The 23667-nt window shown below is 34.5% G+C and overlaps 1 protein-coding gene across 1 annotated transcript; it reads right to left on the minus strand.

The window, feature by feature from the left end:
• Positions 1-14990: 14990 nt before the first annotated feature.
• Positions 14991-21002, minus strand: LOC122588045. Its single transcript, XM_043760189.1, is given in 5 exon segments — positions 14991-16508; positions 16804-17304; positions 17684-18107; positions 18180-18733; positions 20951-21002. Coding segments are annotated over 5 exon segments (2985 nt in total). The 3' UTR covers positions 14991-15054.
• Positions 21003-23667: the final 2665 nt, after the last annotated feature.

Consider the following 23667-nt stretch of genomic DNA (forward strand, 5'->3'; position numbering starts at 1 on the left):
ATATTTACTTGCTTTAAACGCTTTCATAAATGTTTTTTTTGGACTTTGATTTGTTCTTTTTATATATTTACTATACTAGAGCGGATCAAGCATAACGCATTGGTGGTGGTGACGACGGTGACTGTGGAGTCATGGCGACGGGTGACGGCATACTGTGTAGGTTATAGATGTAATGTAAAAGGTATGGTGTACATCAATAAAGGAATGAAAAGATACAACATAAAGACATGGTAAAAGTAGACACTTCCGCCAATGAAGGTCAGTCCAACTGATCAGAGGCACTCCCGGTTTTACTCATGGTCTTGAGTTCGATCCTTATAGATGGCAAAACCCTGTGGTTTTTCCCTCTGAATACTTGTAACGACTCATGGTCAACATCTCGTTGTATAGGGTACGTGCAAGGCTTCACCATTATACGTTGAGATTTCCTTGTTGTCGTATACCGACTGAATATTCAGGAAAAAAAAATCGACACTTCAAATCATCATTTGACAAAGGGGGTTGGTTTGCTTTAATTATAAGTATAGATTAATCTAACCCGTACAATATATATATATATATATATATATATATATATATATATTAGAACGACATTCTAATCTACTCATACTCTTAAATTACACGCATGTCTGGATTGAAACTCAGGACTCTCAAAAAACCCCTATTAATCCACCCCACAAATGTGGAAAGTGAGACTCGAACCCAAGTGGTTCCCCCAAGCCTTAACAATAAGCCATCAACCCCATTGACCCGTACAATATATATTAATTTTCAAAATACTTGTAAATTTCAGTTAAGAAACCTCTTAGGCAAGTGATTCTACCAATAAGTGACTCCATCAATATATGATCTAATATACAGGTATAAGAATTGTACTTGTTATTTTGAACGAGCATGGTACCCCATTAAATATATGAGATTATAGATATTTAAATATAAGAATAAATGGGTAAAGTAAAAATATATATATATCATTGACTTAATTTATTTGTAAAATTAGATTAAATTCACACGTTGTATAAGATTGACCGAAAACATAAATAAAAATACAATAGTTGATAGTTACATTATTATTCATAATTTATGATATAAAAAACTGTTAGATTAGGGCTGATGCAAACAATAAAATTATACTTAATAAATATATGATACTCGTCAAATATGTTAAAACATGATTAAATAAACATAAATATTTATAAATTATAATATCTTTTTTATGATATATATTTTTCACATATAATATAATAAATATTTTTCAAAAAAATAAACATAATATAATAAACAATCTCATTTGAAAAAAGCTAATTATCATTGAATTAATAAAAAAAAAAATTAGTATAATGTATATAAACATCTTTATACTCATATAGAAAATAGAAAAATAAATATTAATGATTAGGATTATTATGGATGATTAATATCATACATGGACAACACAAATATAACAATTTAAATGGAAAAATGACACCTCATTAAAAATTCAATATGACAAAAACTAAAAATGTCACACGGGAAAAAACATATCCACTCTTAGTTATACAGAGAGATGTTTTTTAATTTTTTATTAAAAAATATTTTAGCATTTACATGAAACTATAAATATCAATGGTTTAGATATCGATAAATATCGGACAGGATTACCGGTACCGGAAGGTACTCTGGTATTTTAAGCCTGATATTTTTTGGCATTTTGACTATTCAATACCGGCCGATATATCCGGTATTCCCGGTATTACCGTTCATGTATTTCCAGTATTATCATTTTCTTTTTTAAAAAAAAAACTATTTTATGACATTTTAATGTTATTTTTTGTTATTTGTGAACTTTAAACTTAAATTTCGTTATAAAATACCTATTGTGTATTATTTTTGACTGAATTATAATTGTGTTTTGACTATTTTTGTTAAGTTGTAAAAAGTTTTGTAGAATTTTTATAAAATAAATTAAAATAGTCATACCGGACAGTATTTTTGGTAATACCAATAATACCGAGAAATTTTTTTCACACCGATATGAATAAAATATCAGATTTTAAAACATAGTGTCAATTTCTTAAATGATTTTTTAACTTGTACAATATCAATAACATATAGCGATATATAAATGCGTTGACGACTTCTTTTGTTAAGGTTTTTCTTTGAAAGAAATATAATTTATAAGTTTTTTTTAAAAACGTTGAAGTTATTAGTATTTTTTTGTGAATCTTTATTGATAAAAAAAATAATGGAGAGAACCCTAGCCGAACTTGATAACGCTAGTCTATGATCAAAGTGGAAGCATCAAGGTGGGTCGAAGACTTGTTATTGAATGGGGGCATAACTCTGGTAACATTGGTCAAGCAATGTGGGAAACAGTTTCGGCTCCAGGCGTGGTGGCGGGGGGGATGCCTGCCTGCGACTTGATGCCAAACATCTTGTGTTGGCTTTATGACTTATAATACGGTTAATACGTTCTTGCAAGTGCAATGAAACCCGACCGTTGCGTAATTGGCATGTGGTCATGCTGGCTTAACCTTTATTCAGTGGCAGATCTTGAAGAAAGTCAAGGAATGGGCCAAAAGTCACGGGAACCAAATATAATAAGAAAAAAAATATTTTTTAAACGAAATACAGATAAACTTGCACCATGGAGCGAAAAATATGGAGGGAGTCGGCCCCCCCCACGAGTTTTGATCCGCCCATGCTTTATTAATACTATAAAGAGTAAAGTAATATTGCCTCTTCGTCATTCCTCGGAAGCCCTCGGGCCTCATATTACCACAGTACATTAAGTAATGATATGGATGAGTTTTTTTTTTAAAGTTGATTTAATATACATGGGATTTAATTTTCACTCTCACCTTACTCCCAAGTTGTCTTATGACTCAGGTTCCTCCATCGCGTCAAACAGCTTCACTTCTTAAGTGTTCTCATTGTATTCTTATTTTAAGACTATTTTTATTTGATTGTCCCCTATATATATTTGATTTGCTATAAATATATTTGCCTTATGAAAATCTCATAATAGAAAAAATAAAACTAACTAAATATTTGAAGTTTTTTTAAGAAGTATAATGGTTGTCGATCCAGATAAAAAGAACATACCCGAACAAAGTATTAAATTACAACTTCTTACTAATATATAGACAAATACTTAAATTATAGAATGCCGAATTTCAAGAATATCCGAACAAAAATTGTATAAGTAATCCATGTGTTAACACGGGATATAGCTCTAGTATATATTAAAGGGCATAACTATTAATAGTGCAATGCACTTTAATCTCCCACCACATGTCACCAATCAATGCCCACTGTTTGATCAAATAATCGCACTATGGCTCAACCGGAGGTATGAGTGAGGTTGTTGGTGTTTATCGGCGATTCCCTTACGGTCCGAGAGACCGCTTTACGCCTATGATTTGTTGATCCTAAGCCGTTCGTGTTCGATTTAGGGTTTGGGGGTTTTATTTAGGGTTCTACTAGGAGGTCAAATGGATTGTGAGGGTTTTGTATATCGAATGTGTATGATTCGTATGATGTGTATGAATGCTTTGCCGTGAGGCTTCTTCCTCTATTTATATAGAGGGTAGATGACTTGGAGAGGAGAGTAAGAGAATTAGGGTAAATCTCTTCCTCTTTTGTGAATATCTTGTTTTCTTCTTGAAGAAATTCATGGTAATCTTGTTACCTAATCGTGTCCGAGTAAATCGGAGCTTTGATATATGTTTAATGGGATAATTATAGGGAAGATCTTAATCCGATCTTTCTTGTATATTTTCTCGGAGCTGGGTAATCGCTACCTTTGGAGCTCCGAGGTAATTATGTTGGACGGAGGTTCAGCTCCGTTATGGACATATATACTTATTACTTGTACGAAGGTGTCTTCGTATTCTGCTTCGGGTATGGAGCTAGAGAGCTCCGTATGGGTATATCATCAAGCCCCCAAGTCTGATGGGAGATTTTATCTGTAAAATATCGCATTAGACTTCAAAAAGAAAATTAATGTTACGATCATACCTTCGAAGCTTCGTTGAGGACCCCTGAATCTGTCGATGCTATAGTTTTGTTCCTTTCGAGCTTTATATCGAAGGGGGACATTGTCATTATACCCTGCCGCGTATCTGTCCCTTCGATGGATTAATACAAACGTCCATATCCCAATGGGAGACTTAATCGACGGTTAGGGTTATTTGTATGCCATTTTTTCAAACCATCAGTCTTATCCCCTATTTATTCTTTTGACGTCTTCTGAGGACCCTCAATTTCCACTATTCCCTTTCTCGTTTCACACTCCCCTCTTTTATCAATCATCTCTTCGTCTTCTTTTTTTTTCTTTCTAAATCACTTGTCACCGTTGTTATGGATCGCAATCATTTTCATATTATCAGTACCGCTTATTTAGATATAACGGAGGGCAATGTCACCTGGTTTCGCCAATGTTTCTGCCGCCCTAATGATCCTGAGATTAGGGTTCCGGGTCGGGCAGAATCCATTCTTAATGCGCCACCTGGCTTCGTAGATATGTACACCGCTCCTTTTTCCGGTGGTAATCTTAGGTTTCCCTTATCCCCTTGGTTATTAGGGTTACTTGATTATTATAAACTGCATGTATCCACTATACACCCATTGGCGATCACTGTTATGGTGTCGTTTATCATTGTTTGTCGGGCATTTGAATTAGAACCCCGAATAAGTTTGTTTGGATATTTTTTCAAGTTTTGTATACGGGATGGGTGGTTAATGGTTGAGGAGAGGCCTGGTAGGTTGTTTTTTGATATAGGCGGCTCTGATATGTTGAACTGGAGGCCGGGATTTTTATTTTTTAGTGGGGAATATATTCATCCGATGTTTAGGGGTATATTGGATAGGAATAGGTTGGTTCCAAGGGTGGCATTTGAGGATAATTTGTCATGGCGTTCTCTTGATAATGAACTGATCTGCGAAGTCCGTGTCTCTCCTTTTTCCACTGATTGCGTATCCCAATGTAATCCTATATCTTGTCGGGATTGCATTGTCATGGGAGGGTTCACTGGATATGACTGTGCTGATCTGGTGTTGCGAAGGTAATATCATTCCTTTCCTTCTTATTTGTTCTTCTTCAAATGGCTTAATGGTTGTTTCTGATGCTTCTTCATATGTCGTTTGTAGAGTTGACTCTTAAGGACGCTAATGTGTGAAAATCGAGTTAAATTTAAATACTAGAAATAGTCCGAATCAAATACCACACACAATCGGGCAATGGACCTGTCCGTATGCAATATAGACTAAAGTAAGTCCAGGTTCGTTCCACAGAGACTACAAAGAGCTAGCGAGTTTTAAGTAGCTAAAAAGAGTTTGGTTTTTAAAGACACCACGTCATCTTAATTTTTGTGTTGAAAAGTTAGTTGATTGAAAGAGTTAGAAATTCTGAAGAATTTATTGAAAAGAGAATTGTCGTATATCAAATAGAATTAAAAGATCATCCACTTCGACTCCATGACACACATTATTTAGGTTGCATATATGTTAAAACCAATTCAACTTGTTGATTTTATAACGAGGTTAAATAAAGAACTCACTAGTAGCGCTCCTAGCTTATTACCCTATCCAACCCATTAACCAATCTTTCGACCCCTAAGTTCCGGTGACCACCTTCCCTATCAAGACCTACTAAATTGACGAATTTGTATTGTTATTGTAAACAATCTTGTCTATCGATTTTACCAAACCGTTAACACTTTGAATTCTATTATCTATTGTTGTTTATTGTCTTGTTACCACAAGTCAACACCTATTAATTGTATCCAATTAACTAGAACAATGTACTCATAAACTTAGATACCTCTAAATCATTCATACATTATCAACAAAACAGTAGATAAGAGCTTAAGAACTCAAAACATTAAGATTACGACAAAATGTTTAACAATCAACTTGAATTCAAAAGATTATGCAACTATTATTCAATGTGTCACTTCATCTCAGTGGATGATGAAGTTATTTAGCTAGACATAATCATAAATTAAGTCACAAATAGTAAAAGAAAGAGTAAACATCTTGTACCAAAGTGCGAAAGAGAATGAAAAGCTAAGAAAATCGACGTGAATGCCTTGAAACTCACGAGCAATCCTTAGATCTTGGTGGACGTAAAAGCTGCTGAATATTGCCTCAAAGAACCCTAAAATCGACTGGAAATGAAAGTATATCCACTGGGAGGGTTTTGGTCTTGTATTTATAGTGTTTCGCAAAAGTCTTCACAAACCGACCTACAGGTGCGGCGCACCAAGCATCAGGTGCGGCGCACCTGACCTTGTTTCCAGAAATATATATGCCCAATATGCGACGCACCAAAGGAATGGTGCGCTGCACCTCCTTAGTTGCTCAATTCTTCCAAGTTTTTGATCAAAATATGCTCCGCACCAACCTTCCAGGTGTGACGCACCAGCTATGTTTTGAGTCAAAACTTGTAATTTTCATTTCGTCTTCACTCGTACATGTCCACGAACCATTCTTATGCATCTTTTAGTCATCCAAAAGCCGTTTCTAACCATTTCACCTGTTCTAAGCTTGCAATCACTAAAATACCATCAAAGCATCGAATATACATATAATTTGCACATAATTAAGCTTAAAATGTCTTAGAAACGATATGGAAATATATATATAAATGGACATATCAGACGTTATTATGAATCCTCGGGGAATGGTGGTTGGCAGGTGACCCTTGGTTTCTTCTGATGATGAGGTACCTTCGTTTGGAGGTGTGCAGCTGCCATCTCCAAAAAGACGAAGGACTGGTGAAGGCTATTCTGCTGTAGAAGGTATTGTTGGTAGTGAGACCCCTGTGATTATCCTGGAATCGCCTACGAGGGATGAGACTGATGCAACTATGGTTCCTTTGACTGTTGGTGGCGATCAAGGTTTGTAGCCTCCCCCCCCCCCCCCCCCCCCCTTTCTTCTCTCTTATGTTTTTTTTTTTGTTCATTCTTTGTCCTTTTTGTAGCTGGGATTTCTGACCCTAGACGGAGGTCTGGGAAGGAGCTAGTTGATGAAACTGGAGCCACCATAACTGTTGTTAGGACTCCCTTGGTTAGGCCTACTTCCACCGGAGCTACCACAATTGTCGTTGGAGTTTCTTCTGGAGCAGGTATTTACCATAATGTGTTGGCTTCCTTTCTCTATTTTGTTTTGCTCGATTTTTTTTTAATCGTGAACTTTGTTTTAGGGATCTTTCTTCTCGGTGATCTCCCTGATCCTCAGCTTTGTCGTCAGAGCCTGAATACGATGGTTCCCGGCCATCTGAGGGCTATGTTGGATACTATGCCTATTCAACGGCTTGCTGGCGTTGTTGATCAGGCTTTGTTCACTACTGGCATGGTTAGCTCCGCTGCTGCTGCCAGGATGAGTTATCTGGAGGAAAATCTGGAGAGGCATAGGTCGGAGTTGGTTTCCCTTAGGGCTGTTCAGTCCTCTATGAGTACTTCGGCAGCAGATGCATCTCTACGAAGGGAGCTGTCTGAATCGCAGGAGGCGTTGTCTCAAGCTATTCAGAGTCTGGATGCTGCTCATGAACGTATTGCTTCTCTTGTTTCCGAAGGCCCTACTGGTATGATCAACAAGTTGGAATCAGAACTCGAGGATGCCAGGAATGCTAACCGACAGCTGATTTCTGGTGTCATTCCTCTTGTCTTCCGAATGCTGATGGCGAGTCCTGAGTTTGATCGCAGCCTGGATGAGTTGGTGGAGGCTAATTAGGCTGATGCTCGGGCCTCTTTTGCCCTTCGTCTAGAGCGTGATGGGATAATCACGCTCGGAGGTAATAGGGAGAGGTTCTCAGGTAGAGAGGCGAGGATTGATAATGCTAAAGAGGTGTTAAGGAATATGACCTATCCCTATTTCCAGCAAATAGCCTCTAATCTCGATGCTTCTATTTTTTATTTATATAGTATTAGGCCTCAAGGGATGTAGATTTTTTAATATAAACGACTCCTTTTTTGCTCCGTTTATATTGCTTTCCTCTTTTGTTTACGAAAGAATGATATCCCTTATAAGTGCATTCCTTTTTTAGGGGAATGTCTCACACACTAATGCTTATGTACTTCAATCATAAGGAATGAGTAACTTATGCTTATGTATTTCCTCATGATTGTTTTGAAAAGTCTTATGGGTGTCCCCTTAACAATTCAAAGATTTAAGTTTTATGCGCATTTAGAATAATATTACGATCGTTTTTATTTATTTGGGAGCTTATAAATACATGGCAAGAGGATTTTACAAAAAGAAATTTGTATTTTCCTAGCTGCTACTTTTGTGCTGCCTTATTTGCTTTGTTTAATATGGCTTATCCCGATAGGAGATCATGCTCCAACCGGTCTTAATGCCTTCCGAAGTCTTTTGCTTGCCGTCTTCTTCGCTCTCCGTTTCATCAGGGCTTTCTATGCTTTCTTCTTCGAAGGATCCTTCTTCTGCTGTAGGCCCCATTCGTCCCTGGGGCCCTTTTGGATAATTCTTCGGTTGCGTTTATACAGGGGTACGGAGGTCTCACCCTTTGTGTCTGCGGTAAATGGGGAGATCATTGTTTCTATCCTCCGCGAGATTTGTATTGTACGCATCCGTGTATTGTGGATACTATCATTTTGAACTTCCTCAACCCTTCCCTGCCTAGCAGCATGTCGTAGGGTGAGTTTGCTTTTATAACTACTGCCAAAATTCTTGCAGTCCTCCGCCATGGGAATCCTCCGATGGTTATGTCCAACCATATTGTCCCAACGGGCGAGTTCGTTCACTAGCGAATCCTATCACTTCGCCTTTCAGTGGTAGCATAGTTTCTCGCATTTTCTTTGGCAGTCGGAGGAAGCTTTTTTCATAGATTATGTCACGTCCACTTCCCGTATCCACTTGTGTGTTTTTCAGGCATATGTTGCCTATGTTGACCCTTATCAATACCGGGTCTGTCGAGCCTTGTCCATCCAGACCACCGAAGTGGTAATGTTTTGGTCCTTCCTTGACCAGGTTGCTTAACAGTATCCTTCTTCGGTGTTCGTCTGGTTCCGGCTCATCGAAGCTCGGCCTGGTTCGCTGTACCAGATGTGATAGCTTGTTTTCTCTTGCGGCGTCGTCTATCTGTCTTAGTAGTTCTCTACAATAGTCTGTGCTATGATCGTATCCGTTATGGAAGCAACAAAATTTATCTGATGGAGTTTTACGGAGGTTGGCGATCGTTCTTTTGTAGCTATTGATTCTGTAAACAGGGGATGGTTCCTCCACTGGTGCGTCCTCATCTGTCTCTATTTTCTTCCCATTCTTTTTCGTCGTGGTTTTCCATTTAACCATAGCTTATAAGGGCTTAAAGTGTTAATTATTAAAATAAAGGTTTAGAGTGTAAATTATAATTCATTAAGGGCAAAACATAAAAAGTCATGGGTAATTCCGGTAATTCAAAGATAGAATTACCTAAAATAAAAAGAGGTCATTTTCTTTATAAAAGAGTAAAGATAAAGATAACTTTTTATGAAGCCTTTATCATGTTATGTGGTATTTATATGCAATTATTTATCGATAAAGAAAAAACTCGAATATTTGTTGGCATGAAAATAGATCTAATAAACTGTAGCCTGTAGGAGGGTGCGGTCCAATAAGAAGATGGCAAACTAAGTAAATGAGTTTAATATTTTCAACTCTTTAAGCAAGCCGTGTAGCCTAGTTTAGCTTGGGCTTCTAGCCTTCTACCTTAGCCCACTTATAAATTAGTAAATCTTTTATTGAGCGCTGTCTTCCTTCATGTTATCATGTAAAATCGAAGTACTTTTACCATAGTTTTCGTTAATTATTTTCTTTAGGAATAATGATTTGTACTGCAGACTTTATCTATCCTTAGGTATTACCACTTTAAAAAAAAGTCATAAATTAAATCTTTGAATTTGATAAACATACATACACCTGAATTTTACATAACCTTCCCTGAATTTTACATAATTCCCTCGTGCTTTACCTAAGATAGGTACTGCATACTTTACCTAACTTTTCCCCCTTCTTTAAATACTCTACTGTTTTAGTTATTATAAATTATTCTGTTATTTTCGTTGCATTTGTAGACTGTATTTTTCACGGTTTTCAAATATAGTTTAAGCTAATTGCTTTCGTATATATATGATTCGTATGGAAAATCAAATTAAGCACTGTGACAATCTAGTACTCGTAGAGTTATAGTAATTAAGAGCATCTTCAATGGTGTATTTTCAAAAGCTTTTTTGGTTGAAAATGTGTAAGATAGTGTAAGAGGTTTTTGTAAAAAAACTTTGTTCTCCACTGATAAAAAGCTTTTAAAAAACTTGAAGTTAATTAGAATATAATTGTTTAAATGGAAGAGTAAATGAAAAGCTTGATATCCTTCAACCTATAGGTTATATCTTCAACCTATTTTTGTACTAGATTAATGTATTTAAATTAACTTTAAGTTTTTGAAAAGTTTTTTACCATTGGACAACAAAGCTTTTTTACAAAAACCTCACCATCTTACACTTTTTCTACCAAAAAAGCTTTTGAAAATACACAATTGGAGATGCTCTAAGGGCAAGAAAAGTGGGTCTTACCATTGTAAGAATTGTCGAACGAACAAGAAAACAATGAGATGACAACATGGTCTGATTGACATAACGAGTTCAGTGTCAAATCCAAAAACAGTCTTCAAAAATGGGAATTGATATTCGTACCACAACTGTTGATATATTTACCACAATTTTGCCTTACTAACTTGTAGAATATGTTAATAAATTTTGTACATTGTAGTAAATAAGTTAATTTTTGTAGTACGAATATCACTTCCCTTCAAAAATAAGTGATTAACAAGTGGCAACATCGTCCTCTTAAAGATGCTTGTCGAAACAAGTACATTAAATATCTATACTTCTTCTTATATACTATAAAAAGAATATATCCATACTTCTTCTATACTATAAAAAGAATATCTCCTTATTTATGGAAATGTTAAAATTTGTGTAATATTTATACATAGCACCCCTTAAAATGTTTTTATCTACACTACTCACTTAACGTTAATAATTAAATTACACTATCAATAATTTATTGTTCAAAATATCCCCATTAACCTTTTACATCAGTTACTTTTACATCAATAACTTACACCACTCAACACCGTCTTTGCCACTAACAATCGCCCCCACTACCACACCGTCGCCACGATGGCTACAGCCGCATCGCGCGGGTACTGTGCTACTACCAATAAAAGAACACATAATTAATAATAAACAATAAAATGAAAATAGCCTTTTGTAAATACTATATTGTATGTGTAAAACTTATACATTGTGGTAATTTAGCTAAAAGTACAAATCTAGCTAGTGATATATTTAACCACTGGTTTAAACCCCAGCGGTCAGGGGTATCTTCTAAATCCATTATGTGGGCCCATGGTGATTTTACCTAAGGTCTCAGGTTCAATTCTTGTGGTTCTCATCTCAAAGGAATTTTTCATGAGGAGCGGGTTGGAGGTCCAGAAAATCTCTGGTTAAAATTACCTCCAACACGTCTGAATCGAAACTTACTTTAGATAAAAATAATAATAAATAGTGATATACTTATTTATGCGAATAGATAATTATTTTATGAAATGTTGAAGGAATACTGAATACATACCGCAACGGCAACGATTCCCAATCCCGACATAAACCGAGGTATGGGGGAGTTAAGATGTAGACAGACCTTACCTCTACTCAAAGGTAGAAAGGCTGCTTCTAGATCTACCGAAGTGGAAGGGACCTTCGACCCAGGGCTATAACCCTTGCAAAAATACCCGACGGCAGACGGAGCCAAAACCGAATAAGGGAAACTCTCGATCTCAACCTCTTAATTTTAACCTCTCAATCTATATCTCAGCCTCAATCTTAAATTTAGATTTGGATCTATAAGAGATGAAAGAGACGTTGGAAAAAAGGCAGGGAGAAAAAGAGATAGATAATAAAGAGAGGCTTGTGTGATATGTTAGTGATCATTATAAACAAAAGAGATAATAAAGAAGGAATACTGAATACATACATTTAGAAGTAATTGTATTATACGGAGTATATGTTAGTGATCATTATAAATGACAAACATTTATGATGATAAAAATATATATTTATGTGAACTATTATATGTTAAATTGTTTTATATAAATATTAAAAATATATTAAGTTTTTTATATGTAATAGTAGAAAAAACTAAATTAATAGCTAAATAACTTAATTTTTGTTTATTGTCATTAATTAGAAACATTTATTTAACTAATTAAAATTCAAGTTAGATTATTTGATCATGAAATTAATAATATCTCTTGATAGTATATTTGGGAGTTCAAACATATAATATGTTCTTAACCATTGGGGTGTTAGCTAAGTGGTCATGAAATTTTCCATAATGTGGTTTCTTCATGGGGTTCAAGTTCGAATCATGTCACATGCAAATATGGTGAAGGGCTTTAGCAATGTTATAGTCATCTAACACATGGTGAGCAAACGCTTTAGGGCGTTGCCAGGAGTCGAACAGGCGTGGGTACATCCGCGTAAGGGATGTTAACCATTTATTCGTTGTTGCCTTTCAATAAAAGTATAATGTGTTCTTTGTATTGAAGTAAGTGAAATTCGATCAAAACTAAGGCTCTGTTCTATTTTTATTTAATTGCTTAATAGTTAAGAACTTAATGTATTCGGTCAATTTTTATGTTCTTTGTTTCAATTAATAAATAAAAATAACCGTCAATAATCTATGTTTTACTCAATACATAGACATTATTTATAAATTCAGTCACTTAATACATTCAGCACTGAATGAATGAAAAAAAAAACGGGTCTTTCAAGCAATGAAAAATTAATGAAGCTAATACATACAGATACTATTTATAAATTCAGTCACTTAATACATTCAGCACTGAGTGAGTAAAAAACAGAACGGGCCTTTCAAGCAATGAAAATCCAATGAAGCTAGTTAAGAGAATCAATCTGAGTTCAAGGTACCAAGTTTTATAACCCAAAATTCACGTGTTTGTGGATGATTGTTCTTTGATGCGAATATTTTTGGTGTACAACTCCTTTTCATAATGCAAATCGTAACACGACTTGGCAAATCGTGTTGCAATTGGGTGTTTTCAATAATAATATAAAAATCGAAGATGAAATATATAGAATGTTTAACGACTAATCCCATGTTGTCATTCGCCAGATTGGTTGAGGTCCATTTTCATTGTGAGATATTTCCGGTTCGAATTCCATTTTCAAACTAACTTTTATAAAATCTGAGATATTGGAAAATTTTTAAAACTTATAATTGTATATATTTAAAACAGTTACAAAATATATATGTCTGTTCTGTTTAAAACTTATAATTGTACTCACATATATTAAAAATGTATTGTAAATCTATGATTATCCTTTACAAGCAAAGCGCTTAAACCTACTGATCATGTTACCAATTCATGCATAATTAGTTAATCGTAGCTTATCAGCTAATCCAGCAAGGCGAATGTATATCTCAAAATGTTTGTGTGACCATATTTGAATCTTGAATCTTGCTTAAGATAGCCTAGTTATAACGCATAATCAATGAGTTCTTCTTTGTATACTGTAAAGGATAATCTTTTTTATCTATACTTCTATACTATATCATAAAGGAAATAAACCTCTTGTTAAAAATTACATGGGAAGTTGTCAAAAATGCCTTTAATGGTTAAATTACATTATAAGAACTTTATCTTTTAAAATATCACCAGTAACCCTTTACATCATCAATTATCTACACCATTCAATATCGCATCTACCACCAACAATCGCGTCCACCACCACAACGTCGTCTCTATAACCACCACCGCATTGTGCGGGTAACGTACTAGTACCACTAAAACAAATGTTTTCACAATCTTATTTAATCAAATTTGTCTTTCCAAAAAAACAGATGATATACCGATTAGCCGATTACCTTCATTCGAATATCAACTTCTTAGATCATCTTTATACATAATTAGAAATTAGGTTTTATGTGTAATAAAACAAGTATTAATATAAAATAATATATTTTTCTTCACTGAAATCACAATGCATCATAAAAATTATCGTGCATCAATATATATACTTGTGCTTCGTGAATTTTTATTCATCAATTTACCATGATCTAGTGGTCTTGTTTTATTTGTTTTACTTTAATAACCAACCCCTACATAATTAAATGCCATAAGTTTAAGTTTTTTTATTCTATAATAAACTGTGTGATTATGATAATATCAATTTTAAGGGGAAAAGTTAGATAAAACATGCAGTATCTATCTTAAGTAAAGCAGGAAGAGATTATATAAAATTTGGGAGGATGTTATGTAAAATTCAGGAGAGGGTATGTATGTTTATCGAATTCAAAGGTTTAATTTGTAATTTATTTTAAAATGACAATACCTAAACTTAGGTAAAATCTGCGATACGAATCATTTTTCCCATAATAATACCACCTAAACTATTTCCAAATTATCCAGTATGATATGATGGTGATAGAATACTTTAGAAACGTACTATGTCTAGAATTTTAATTCGACTTCAAACACAACTTAAATTTTATGCTAGCCTGCTAAAATAACACATCTTGCAACAATTTCTGTTGTTTAACCATCTTGTAACCAAAAATCATAGATTTTCTATAAATTTAAAGAAATTTAAGAATCCAAAAACTAAACAAAGATTAGTGAAAAGTAGTTCCTTAAATCAAGATAAACTTGATACAAGTTCATGATGAAAATACCCAAAATGACCCCTAAAAACCCTAAGAGCTATATAATCATCCTGTGGCCTATGTACTGCACTCCTACAAACCCAACCCCCATGCAGGCCTTTTTGTTGTCTTGTTTTTGGCTCTCCATAATAATAATGTAGTTGAGCTGTTAATTGGCTGGCTCTACGATTTCAACTCATCAAAAATATTGAAAAAATTCAATGAGTGCATCATTTGTTTCCTTTTTTTTTTTTCAAAAATATAAATAAATGTACGCCTTTCAATTCAAAACAAAACAATAATAATTAATCATTATTACCTACAACTTTTTTTCTTGTTTATATATTTTTAGTAATCACCAGCTGCGGCTGACATTGAAGACTGTAACTGAAGCAGATGATGATAACAGTCCGCCGCCGTGGGTCGCTGTTCTGGATTCTGATCTAGACATCTATTCTGTAACTCTCTCAGCGGTTTTGGTAACCCCACCAACCCACATGTTTTCAACATATGGCCCACACCCCATACGTCAACTTTCACCCCATGCATTCCTCTCCCTTTCATTTCCGGGGCGTTTCTGCCTCCCATCGATGTTGGTGGGAGCCCTTGTCCCGCCCCGGCTGGTTCTGGTTGGGGCGGATATATTTGAGGTGCACTTGCTGCCTCGTCAAAGCCTATTACAAACCACTCATTTTCTCTGTCGATTCTTCGCATCACTTTATCCCAACCTAAGTCTCGGTGCATAAACGATAAATCGTGTAACGCAACTAACGCTTTAGTTACTTGTTTTAAGGCTTCGATTAGTTGCGAGAAGTTCGATAGCTTTAACTTGCATCCTCTTGGTTTAAAACTAAGACTTAAATCTCTTTCGGAGGATTGACAAATGTATTCGGAATTAGGAATTCGATGATCGAGAAAATCATAGATTTCTTTCACGCTTAACCATTTTCGCTTGCTGGAAAAAACTCGAGTCATAAGATTCGGTGTTAACTCAATAATATTGCCATTTCCCATATCGATTTTCTCAAAATCGCTGTACGGAAAAGCCTTATTGATCTGTTGAACATTAGTACAACGATCAGCCAATAAAGAGAGTAACCCAGCAATCCTCCAACACGGAACCAATGCTCTGATTCGATCCCCTGGTGTCGATAAGTCGACAGTGTGGAGATCCGTTCTAATGAGCCTATCGTGTGACCGACTTAACGCACAAAAGGTGACGATATAGCCAACTGCATAATAACCCAAAATGTAAGGCAGATCCAAATAACTCCATAAAAGTTTTTGTACCAACAACGAAGACGGATCAAGATTATTATCGTCTCTTAATCTATCGGTTTCTTCCCCTCTCCACAAACAAAAATTCCGAACGAACCCAGTCACGTTAGGCCATTGATCTTGTACGCCACTAGTCGTCGAAAAAGAACTTGATGGTTTCCGAATAAACATCATATCAAGATTATTAAACTTCGATATAACTCTGTTGATACTATCGTCCCATAATCCAATGAAAGATTCTCTTACGGTGGCTGTTAGCGTCGGGTTTGACCGAGCAATTGGGCTTAAAATCTCGAACGTGATGGATCGACAGTCCAATGGTTCAGAAGAGGTGGTGAAGAAATGCTCTTTCCCTTGCGGAAGATCTCGGTACAGATCTTTTCGTAGAGGAAACCGGAGCTCTTCCGGCGGCGGCTCTTGCAAGTACCACGGAAGGTCGATCAAACTCGGAAGAGACGGTGGCGGAACACGGAGACAACCCAAGTAATACTCGGTCGGATCTTGAAACTCTAGTGGTGGTACAGCTGCAATAAAAGACATACAAATTGTACAATTATTGTAATTATATAAATTGATTTCAATGCATACATTAATATTTGTAATAACAATGTTGTTCCCATATGCTCTTAATTGATGTGTTAAAAGAACATTAAATTGAAGAATTAAAAAATCATCACTGTAACAAAAATGATGAAACATTCTTTAAATTATTGTAGTCTTACATACATCTAATTGATGGATCTAAAGAGGCTTGAGATCTCTCAGTAATAAATCCTGTGGATAAAAAAGAAAACTCAAGTTTTGACTTTTGACCAAAACACATAAAATTTGTTGCAAAAATGTTAAAACTAAAAAAAAATAAAGTTCTTCAATAGAATGTTTGGGTTTGTTTACCAGAACTTTGAGGAGCCAAATGAGTTGACTTTCTTCTGCCAAACACTTTGACTTGTTGACCAGGAATGAATCTATCAACAGAAAAACCCTTCAGTGGAGAATTAGCATCTTCAAAGGCTTCCAATGTACAAGCAACCATTGAATCATCTAAGAAAGTGAGTTCATCTGCATTTAGAAAACTTGTTCCTTGAACCTTAACTCGACCACGATGATGTTCGCCGTCTTCGGCCCATATACTCACAAGTTCTTCCCACACCATTCTCACTTTACCAATTCTTCTTAGTTCCTTGAATGTTGTTGATGAGGTTAAATCATATTGTCCCCCTCCTACTTCCATAGGAGAACTCTCTATCCCCAATAAATTCCCCCTAACACCATGAATATACCCTTCTCCACTACTCATTATTAGATGTCTACCACCCCTACCTATATAACAATAAGTATACATACAAATTTCAATACAATACATATAGGAGGTAGAATTCTCTATGTTTTTGCATTAGTTTTTCTAGGGAGATGCATATTATTCAAAATTGTAGAGTAATTTGGTTATTGTCATCAATACAACATGTACATATATAATTTTAATTGAAAGATTAAATAACTTGCATACATTGTTCTTAACAAGGCCAAACCTCACAAATATGTAAATGGCCAACGATTTTGGTTTTAAACGAGAACTCATAATCTTTAAATGGAATTGTTGATATGTCAAGGAAGCAAAATAGCAAATTAAATTTGTATAAAACGTAACAAAATAAACATATGACACATAAAATGATATATCAAAAAGTATGGTACGTACCGGATGATGTGAAAGGAAGATCATCATCTCGAAACGGCGGAGGCGGGAAAGATTTAGTGTCAACAATCGCCAGCCGCGAATCATGATCACCGCTGCCGCTAGAATGTAAGAGGCCTCTACAGATACTAGTTTGTGGGGTTCTCATTCGAGAACCCATAAATTGAGCCAACTCTTCAAACACTTCCTCATCAAAAGAAGCAGGAAGTCTATGTAACTTCCTTTCATAAGGTGAAAGCCTAAAATAACTTTTCCCAATTTGTTCTCTTTCACCCCCTCTTTCCCATTCATAAACTTTCCTAAATTCACCCAACATATTATCCCATTTTGTCCCCGCAGTTTTCGCGTCTCGGTTCACCCCGTTTCGTCGCAAAAACTCGGCCACTTCTCGGTCTTTTTCCGCCCGAGTTTTTCCCCTACCTTGAAGCTGAGATGGCACAGCAACAGTTACTACATTACTACTTGGTTCTCTAGAAACCGGGTTATCCGACCCGGGTACCCCACCACTACCTTGGTATTGAATTCTCCAAGCTTTAGCTAGCCACAACATTTCATTAGGTTTCCAAACAGGACTAACATACTTACCTTTTCTTAACTGATGTTGACTATATTGTTGTTCTCCTGATGACTTGCTTGTCTCCTGACCGGAGACAGACGGTCTTGGAGACTGCGACGGCGATGAAGCCGTGTCGGACGACGAAGCCGCCGCAGCAACAGAATGGAGTTGCGGTGGTTGTTGGGTGGTGGATGGTGATGGTGATGGTGTTTTTTCAATGGCAAGAACACTTTGTTTTTGTGAAGGTGACGGTAAAAGTTTCCATTGGCCAGTTGTAGTACTACTTGTGTATCTTGGTCTTTTTGGATTCACTAATTCACTTGCTATGTAAATTTGCGACGGTTGTGGCGGCGGCGGCGGCGGCGGTGATAGAAATGATGGATTTGTGACCACCACTTGAGCTTGATCATCTAGGGTTTCTTGAACTATATTTTCTTTAGGTGAAGTTGAAGAATGTTGTTGTTTTTTGGACTTGTCACCAATACTACTACTACTACCTTTGTTTTCATTCATTTTGTTTTTTTTTTTTTATTTTAACAAAAATGTAACAAAACCATCACAAACAACAAAGACACATGTCAAAGTGTTAGAAAATTTATGTAAAAAACTTTGCCAAAGAAATTAAGCCTAACAAGCTATATAGAATAGAATATGTATATATGTGGGTGTTTTTGCTTTATGAATTTAAACCTATGTTTTGGAATTTGAGATGGTTTTTATGTTAGGGTTGTTATGAAAAGTTGGAGGGTGTGTGAAGAAAGAGAGGAAATAAAAAGCAAAAAACATTGAAAGCAAAAGCTAAAAGAGCAAAAATATGAGGGGAAAAAAAAGTTGTGAGATTGTGGAACCTGCTGTGATTAAGACCTCTCACTTAAACATATCACACGATGTTAACAACTTTTATTAGCTAAAGAGAAAAGTAATGATTGTTGGATTCAGAAACTTGGCTCATAAGAACAAGTTTTTATTATATAATAATACGAGTAGTTTTTAAAACTTTATATGTACTCAACTATATCATATATATATATATAATAACTTCAAGCATGACAAAAACATGAACACATATATTACACATTGTTTATTTATTTGTCTCTATATGCATTGTGTACATTAACATGTCACCTTATTTATTTATTGACACTATCAAATCTTGTTTCTTTTTTTTGATCACCTTTTTGAATCAGTCAGTAAAGATAGTAGTAGGGTATGTATGTTTATTGGAACTTTTTATTATATGTAAATTGGGTTTATAGATACGATTTTTTTGGTTAAAAAACAGATGAATAAATACAAATTGTGATTAGTGAGTGGCCACTGGTTGGTATGAGTGTGTGTGTGTGTTTGGAGAGCAGAGTGGAGATGATGGGGACTGGTCGAATCAATGGGTTCTGCTCTCAGCGACTCATAAACTCTCTCGAGGCTCTTTCTTGTTTTTTTTGGTCCTCCAAACACCCACTTTTTTTCTCTTTATATATACTAGAGTTAAGCCTACATTAGGGCACGCTCACAAAGAGTTCTCTATATATAACATGCATTATATTATATTATATTGGTTCAATGAATATATTTATAAAACGAAATAATGAAAATGATTAATTTCATAGATTTTAACATATGTTTTTCTTTTCTTGAAAGGCTAAAAATATACGAGTATTAATTAATAACAATGGCTAGCTTCAAGAAATATCCTTGAAAACCAAATTTGAAAGTACAATTACAACTACATATCCAAGAAATGCAACAACGAAAAATTCCTAGATCCTTCAGGGAACTCGAACTGCGAGGACAAAAGGGGTCAAAAAAACTCCCAACTATTATGCAACATTACGAGAGAAATTGATCAAGTCTCAATGAACGAACAAAAGAAAGTTACAAATAGAGGAAGGGATTTTGGAATCATTCATCCTTCGAAATGCAAAACTTTCTACTTGTATCTGTGACACTCAAACATGAGCCTAGGCCACCACGACATCAAACAGCGAGTTAGAGCAAGTCTTTGTAGTAGAGAAAACTACTTCATTTTGAAGTTTCCAAATAGCCCAATCAAACAAAAGACAATCGCTTCAATGCACATCTTCTTGGTAGATTTTAATTTACAGCTAAACCATCAATAAACTGCAATAGCGAATCCAAAGGCAAAACTAAAGTAAAAACATTAAGCCATTTAGAGATGGAGCAACATATATATATTGTTCGCCGTGGTACATGCATGCTGAGAATAAATGGTGCGTGTGTGGTTTCGATTTGAGTAGAACAAGCGAGCATAATAATGAAGGGATGTCGATGCTTTTGTTTGCCAAATTTGAACGAGTAAGTATCCGATCAATCAAGACTCTCTATAAAAGAATGTTCAAGTTATTACTCTTAAATCTTAACCACTACATTAGATATGCTTCGTGCCTTCGTGAGTCTGATTCTCCCAACGTTCGTAATGATATACCCCTTCGTGTACCTATACGAAGCATGATAACGGAGGCCAGGAGCTCGAAAGCATAGATAATTTCTCTCAAAGATAAGATATCCCATGAACTCTAATTAAGATCCTTATCTTAAGAAGAGATCAGATAATTATGGTAACTAAATCTAAGGAGAAAAGATTGAACCCTAATCTCCTCATCCAAGAAAACCCTCTACTATATAAGGAGGGCCGGGTAATCTCCATTCGACATCATCACATTATTGGCCGATTAAATACAACCCTAAAAGCTCACCTTTGGCGTAGAAAGGTATTGCCTTACCTTCGGGGGATCTCCAACAAACCATAAACCTAAACCCCTCTTGATTCTCAAGACCTAATATGACTTACGCGGTTTGGTGCACAATGAGTTCCAAGTGCATCAAATCGCAACTTAGTTAAGTTTGTTATTGATAGCTTTTCTTTTAATAAAGTGGCACTTTAAAAATATATTTAGCATTTCAACTGTAAAGTCTTGAATTAACTTGTATTTATTTTATTATTTATTAATATAATAATTGGGTTAAACACCCATGTTCAGACTCACATTAAAATAACGTAAGAAAACGCTATTTAATACTAGTATCATCATAACAATATAATGTAACTTCTTAAGGATTTTATCATTGTTCAGTCATATTTGTGATATTCAAGTAGGTGCAAAAAGAAACAATTCTTTTGCGGTTGGATTGACTGTTATGTTCTCTTCTTTTTTAGTTCATTCATAGTTTTCCAGTGTAATTTTATCTTAATTGGTTCAATCTTGTACTTTCTGGGCGTCTAGCGTTTTGCTAGTGACTTTTTATTTTAATATATTGTCGTTCAAAGAAAAAAAACACAATATAATGTAGAATAATCTATTAAGAAAGTTTGTTCATTAAGTTCGTAGGGAGATATGTGTAGTACTAATTTTTACCAAATAGTAAATTTTTGCACCATCATGGTATAGTATTGTTTAACTAGATTATATCTCGTGTAATACACGAATAAACATATAATTAATAAAACACTAATATAATGTTTCATGATATTTTATATTGATAAATTGTAAATAAAAGGTATTGTCATATTGAAAAACAATAATGTTATATTTAATTACATATAATTAGATGAGTTAAATTTAAAATATATGTATAAAAAATGAATACCATGATGTAAATATAAAAAAAAAGGAAACAAAGATTCAAGTGATCAAATATCCATATACTTAGGGTGCCTTTGGTTCACATAATGTTTTTAGAGGAATGAAATCTTTCGAAGGAATTGGAATCTGAAGGAATGGAATTTGACGGAATATTTTTGATTTTTTGAGAATTCAAGTAACGGGAGGAATGAAATTCCTTCCTCCATCCCCATGGAATGGAGATTCCATCAAATGATGGAATGTTTACATTCCTACGGAATGAGATTCCTCCTTCTTTAAACAATCAAACGTACTAAGGATGAAATTCAATTCCAATTCCATCAGATTCCATCAAATTATGTGAAACAAACGCGACCTTAGTCTACATATTATATTTATACCATATTATTAGTTTAATAATATAAATAAAATATGTTAAAATCGATGATGTTATCATTTTTTATTTTTTTTATTTTATTATTATTTTAGACATCATATACAGATATTAAAGATGTAAAAGAAATACTTATAACTAGAACCAATATTAATTACGTTATATGATAAAAACAAATAGAAAATTATAATTTGACAACTAAAAGAAAATCAAAAAAGTTATTTTTTTTAACGTTCGTGTCACGGGACGGCTAGACGTTACATCTATACGGGTACGCAGTCACTAGCGACCGATCCACGAAGTCAGGTACCACAGGGGAGGGAAAACCCTCCAATTTAACCGCTACATAAGGTACGACGTTAAATTGGAGGTAAAACCTCGCCTGCTCAGACTCGAACCCTGGTCTTTCAGGATCCAAGCGTTATTGCAGGACTTCGGAATGCCGCTGGGGTTTTTAACAATATAATATAAATTTTAAGAATTAATTTTCATAATTGATTCATTTAATTAATTACTTTTTATAATTATAAGAGGTAAGAAATTATTTTCCAAAATTAATGACGAGATTTAAATTTATTAAAAGAAATTAAATCTAAAAAAGTTATAAAAAGTATATGATATCAGCGTTTTGATCTAAAAATTTTAATTAAAAATTGATTTATATTCAAAGATCCAAACTTTTTTATTTGAGAATTAATATTATATATATATATATATAATCACTTAAAGGAAATGGATAAAGATATATTAACTTATTTTGTATGCCTAATAATCAACCTAATTATAAGATAGTGACATTTGAAAAAATTAAGGGGAAAGATTAAGAAAAATAATTAATGGAATCAACATGTCAAACTATTAAGGTTTTAAGTTGATTTTTAAGTATATAAGTTAGGTTGATTAATTATTTTATAGTGGAAATGGATTAATTAAAGTGTTATTAAAAGACAAAAATAAACAAAAATCAATAGTAATGTAGATAAAAAAAAGTTGTACCGTTATGTGACGGAGACACTGAATGACAAGTAAATGGCATCTTCTCAGTTCTTGTCGTATGTACCTACAGACTATGGGAAGGTATTATAGTAGGTCGGCGGGATCAGTTTATGTTTACATGTAAAGACATGCATATACATATCTACATAACATTACACCATTATGTATAGGGGCATAGTATAGTATAGTATATTTACACACATATAGCCTAGGTGTGCCCACTTTTGCCTCCTTCTATACTTCCTTTCTTCTTTTGCTACTTATATTATTTTGTTCCTTTATTAATGCTGCTTTTTTTTCTTTTGTCAAAATCATTACTGCCTTATAGAAAATTTCACCATATATTGAAAGTTAAGAAAAAAATTTACTTAATCATCCTTAATAAACTAAACTAAAACGTCAATATAATTAAATTAGTTTTTTTAATTATAATGACGTAATACACTCCCGTGTAAGGATG

This window comes from Erigeron canadensis, chromosome 2 (assembly GCF_010389155.1).
Source record: "Erigeron canadensis isolate Cc75 chromosome 2, C_canadensis_v1, whole genome shotgun sequence".
Classification (NCBI taxonomy): Eukaryota; Viridiplantae; Streptophyta; class Magnoliopsida; order Asterales; family Asteraceae; genus Erigeron; species Erigeron canadensis.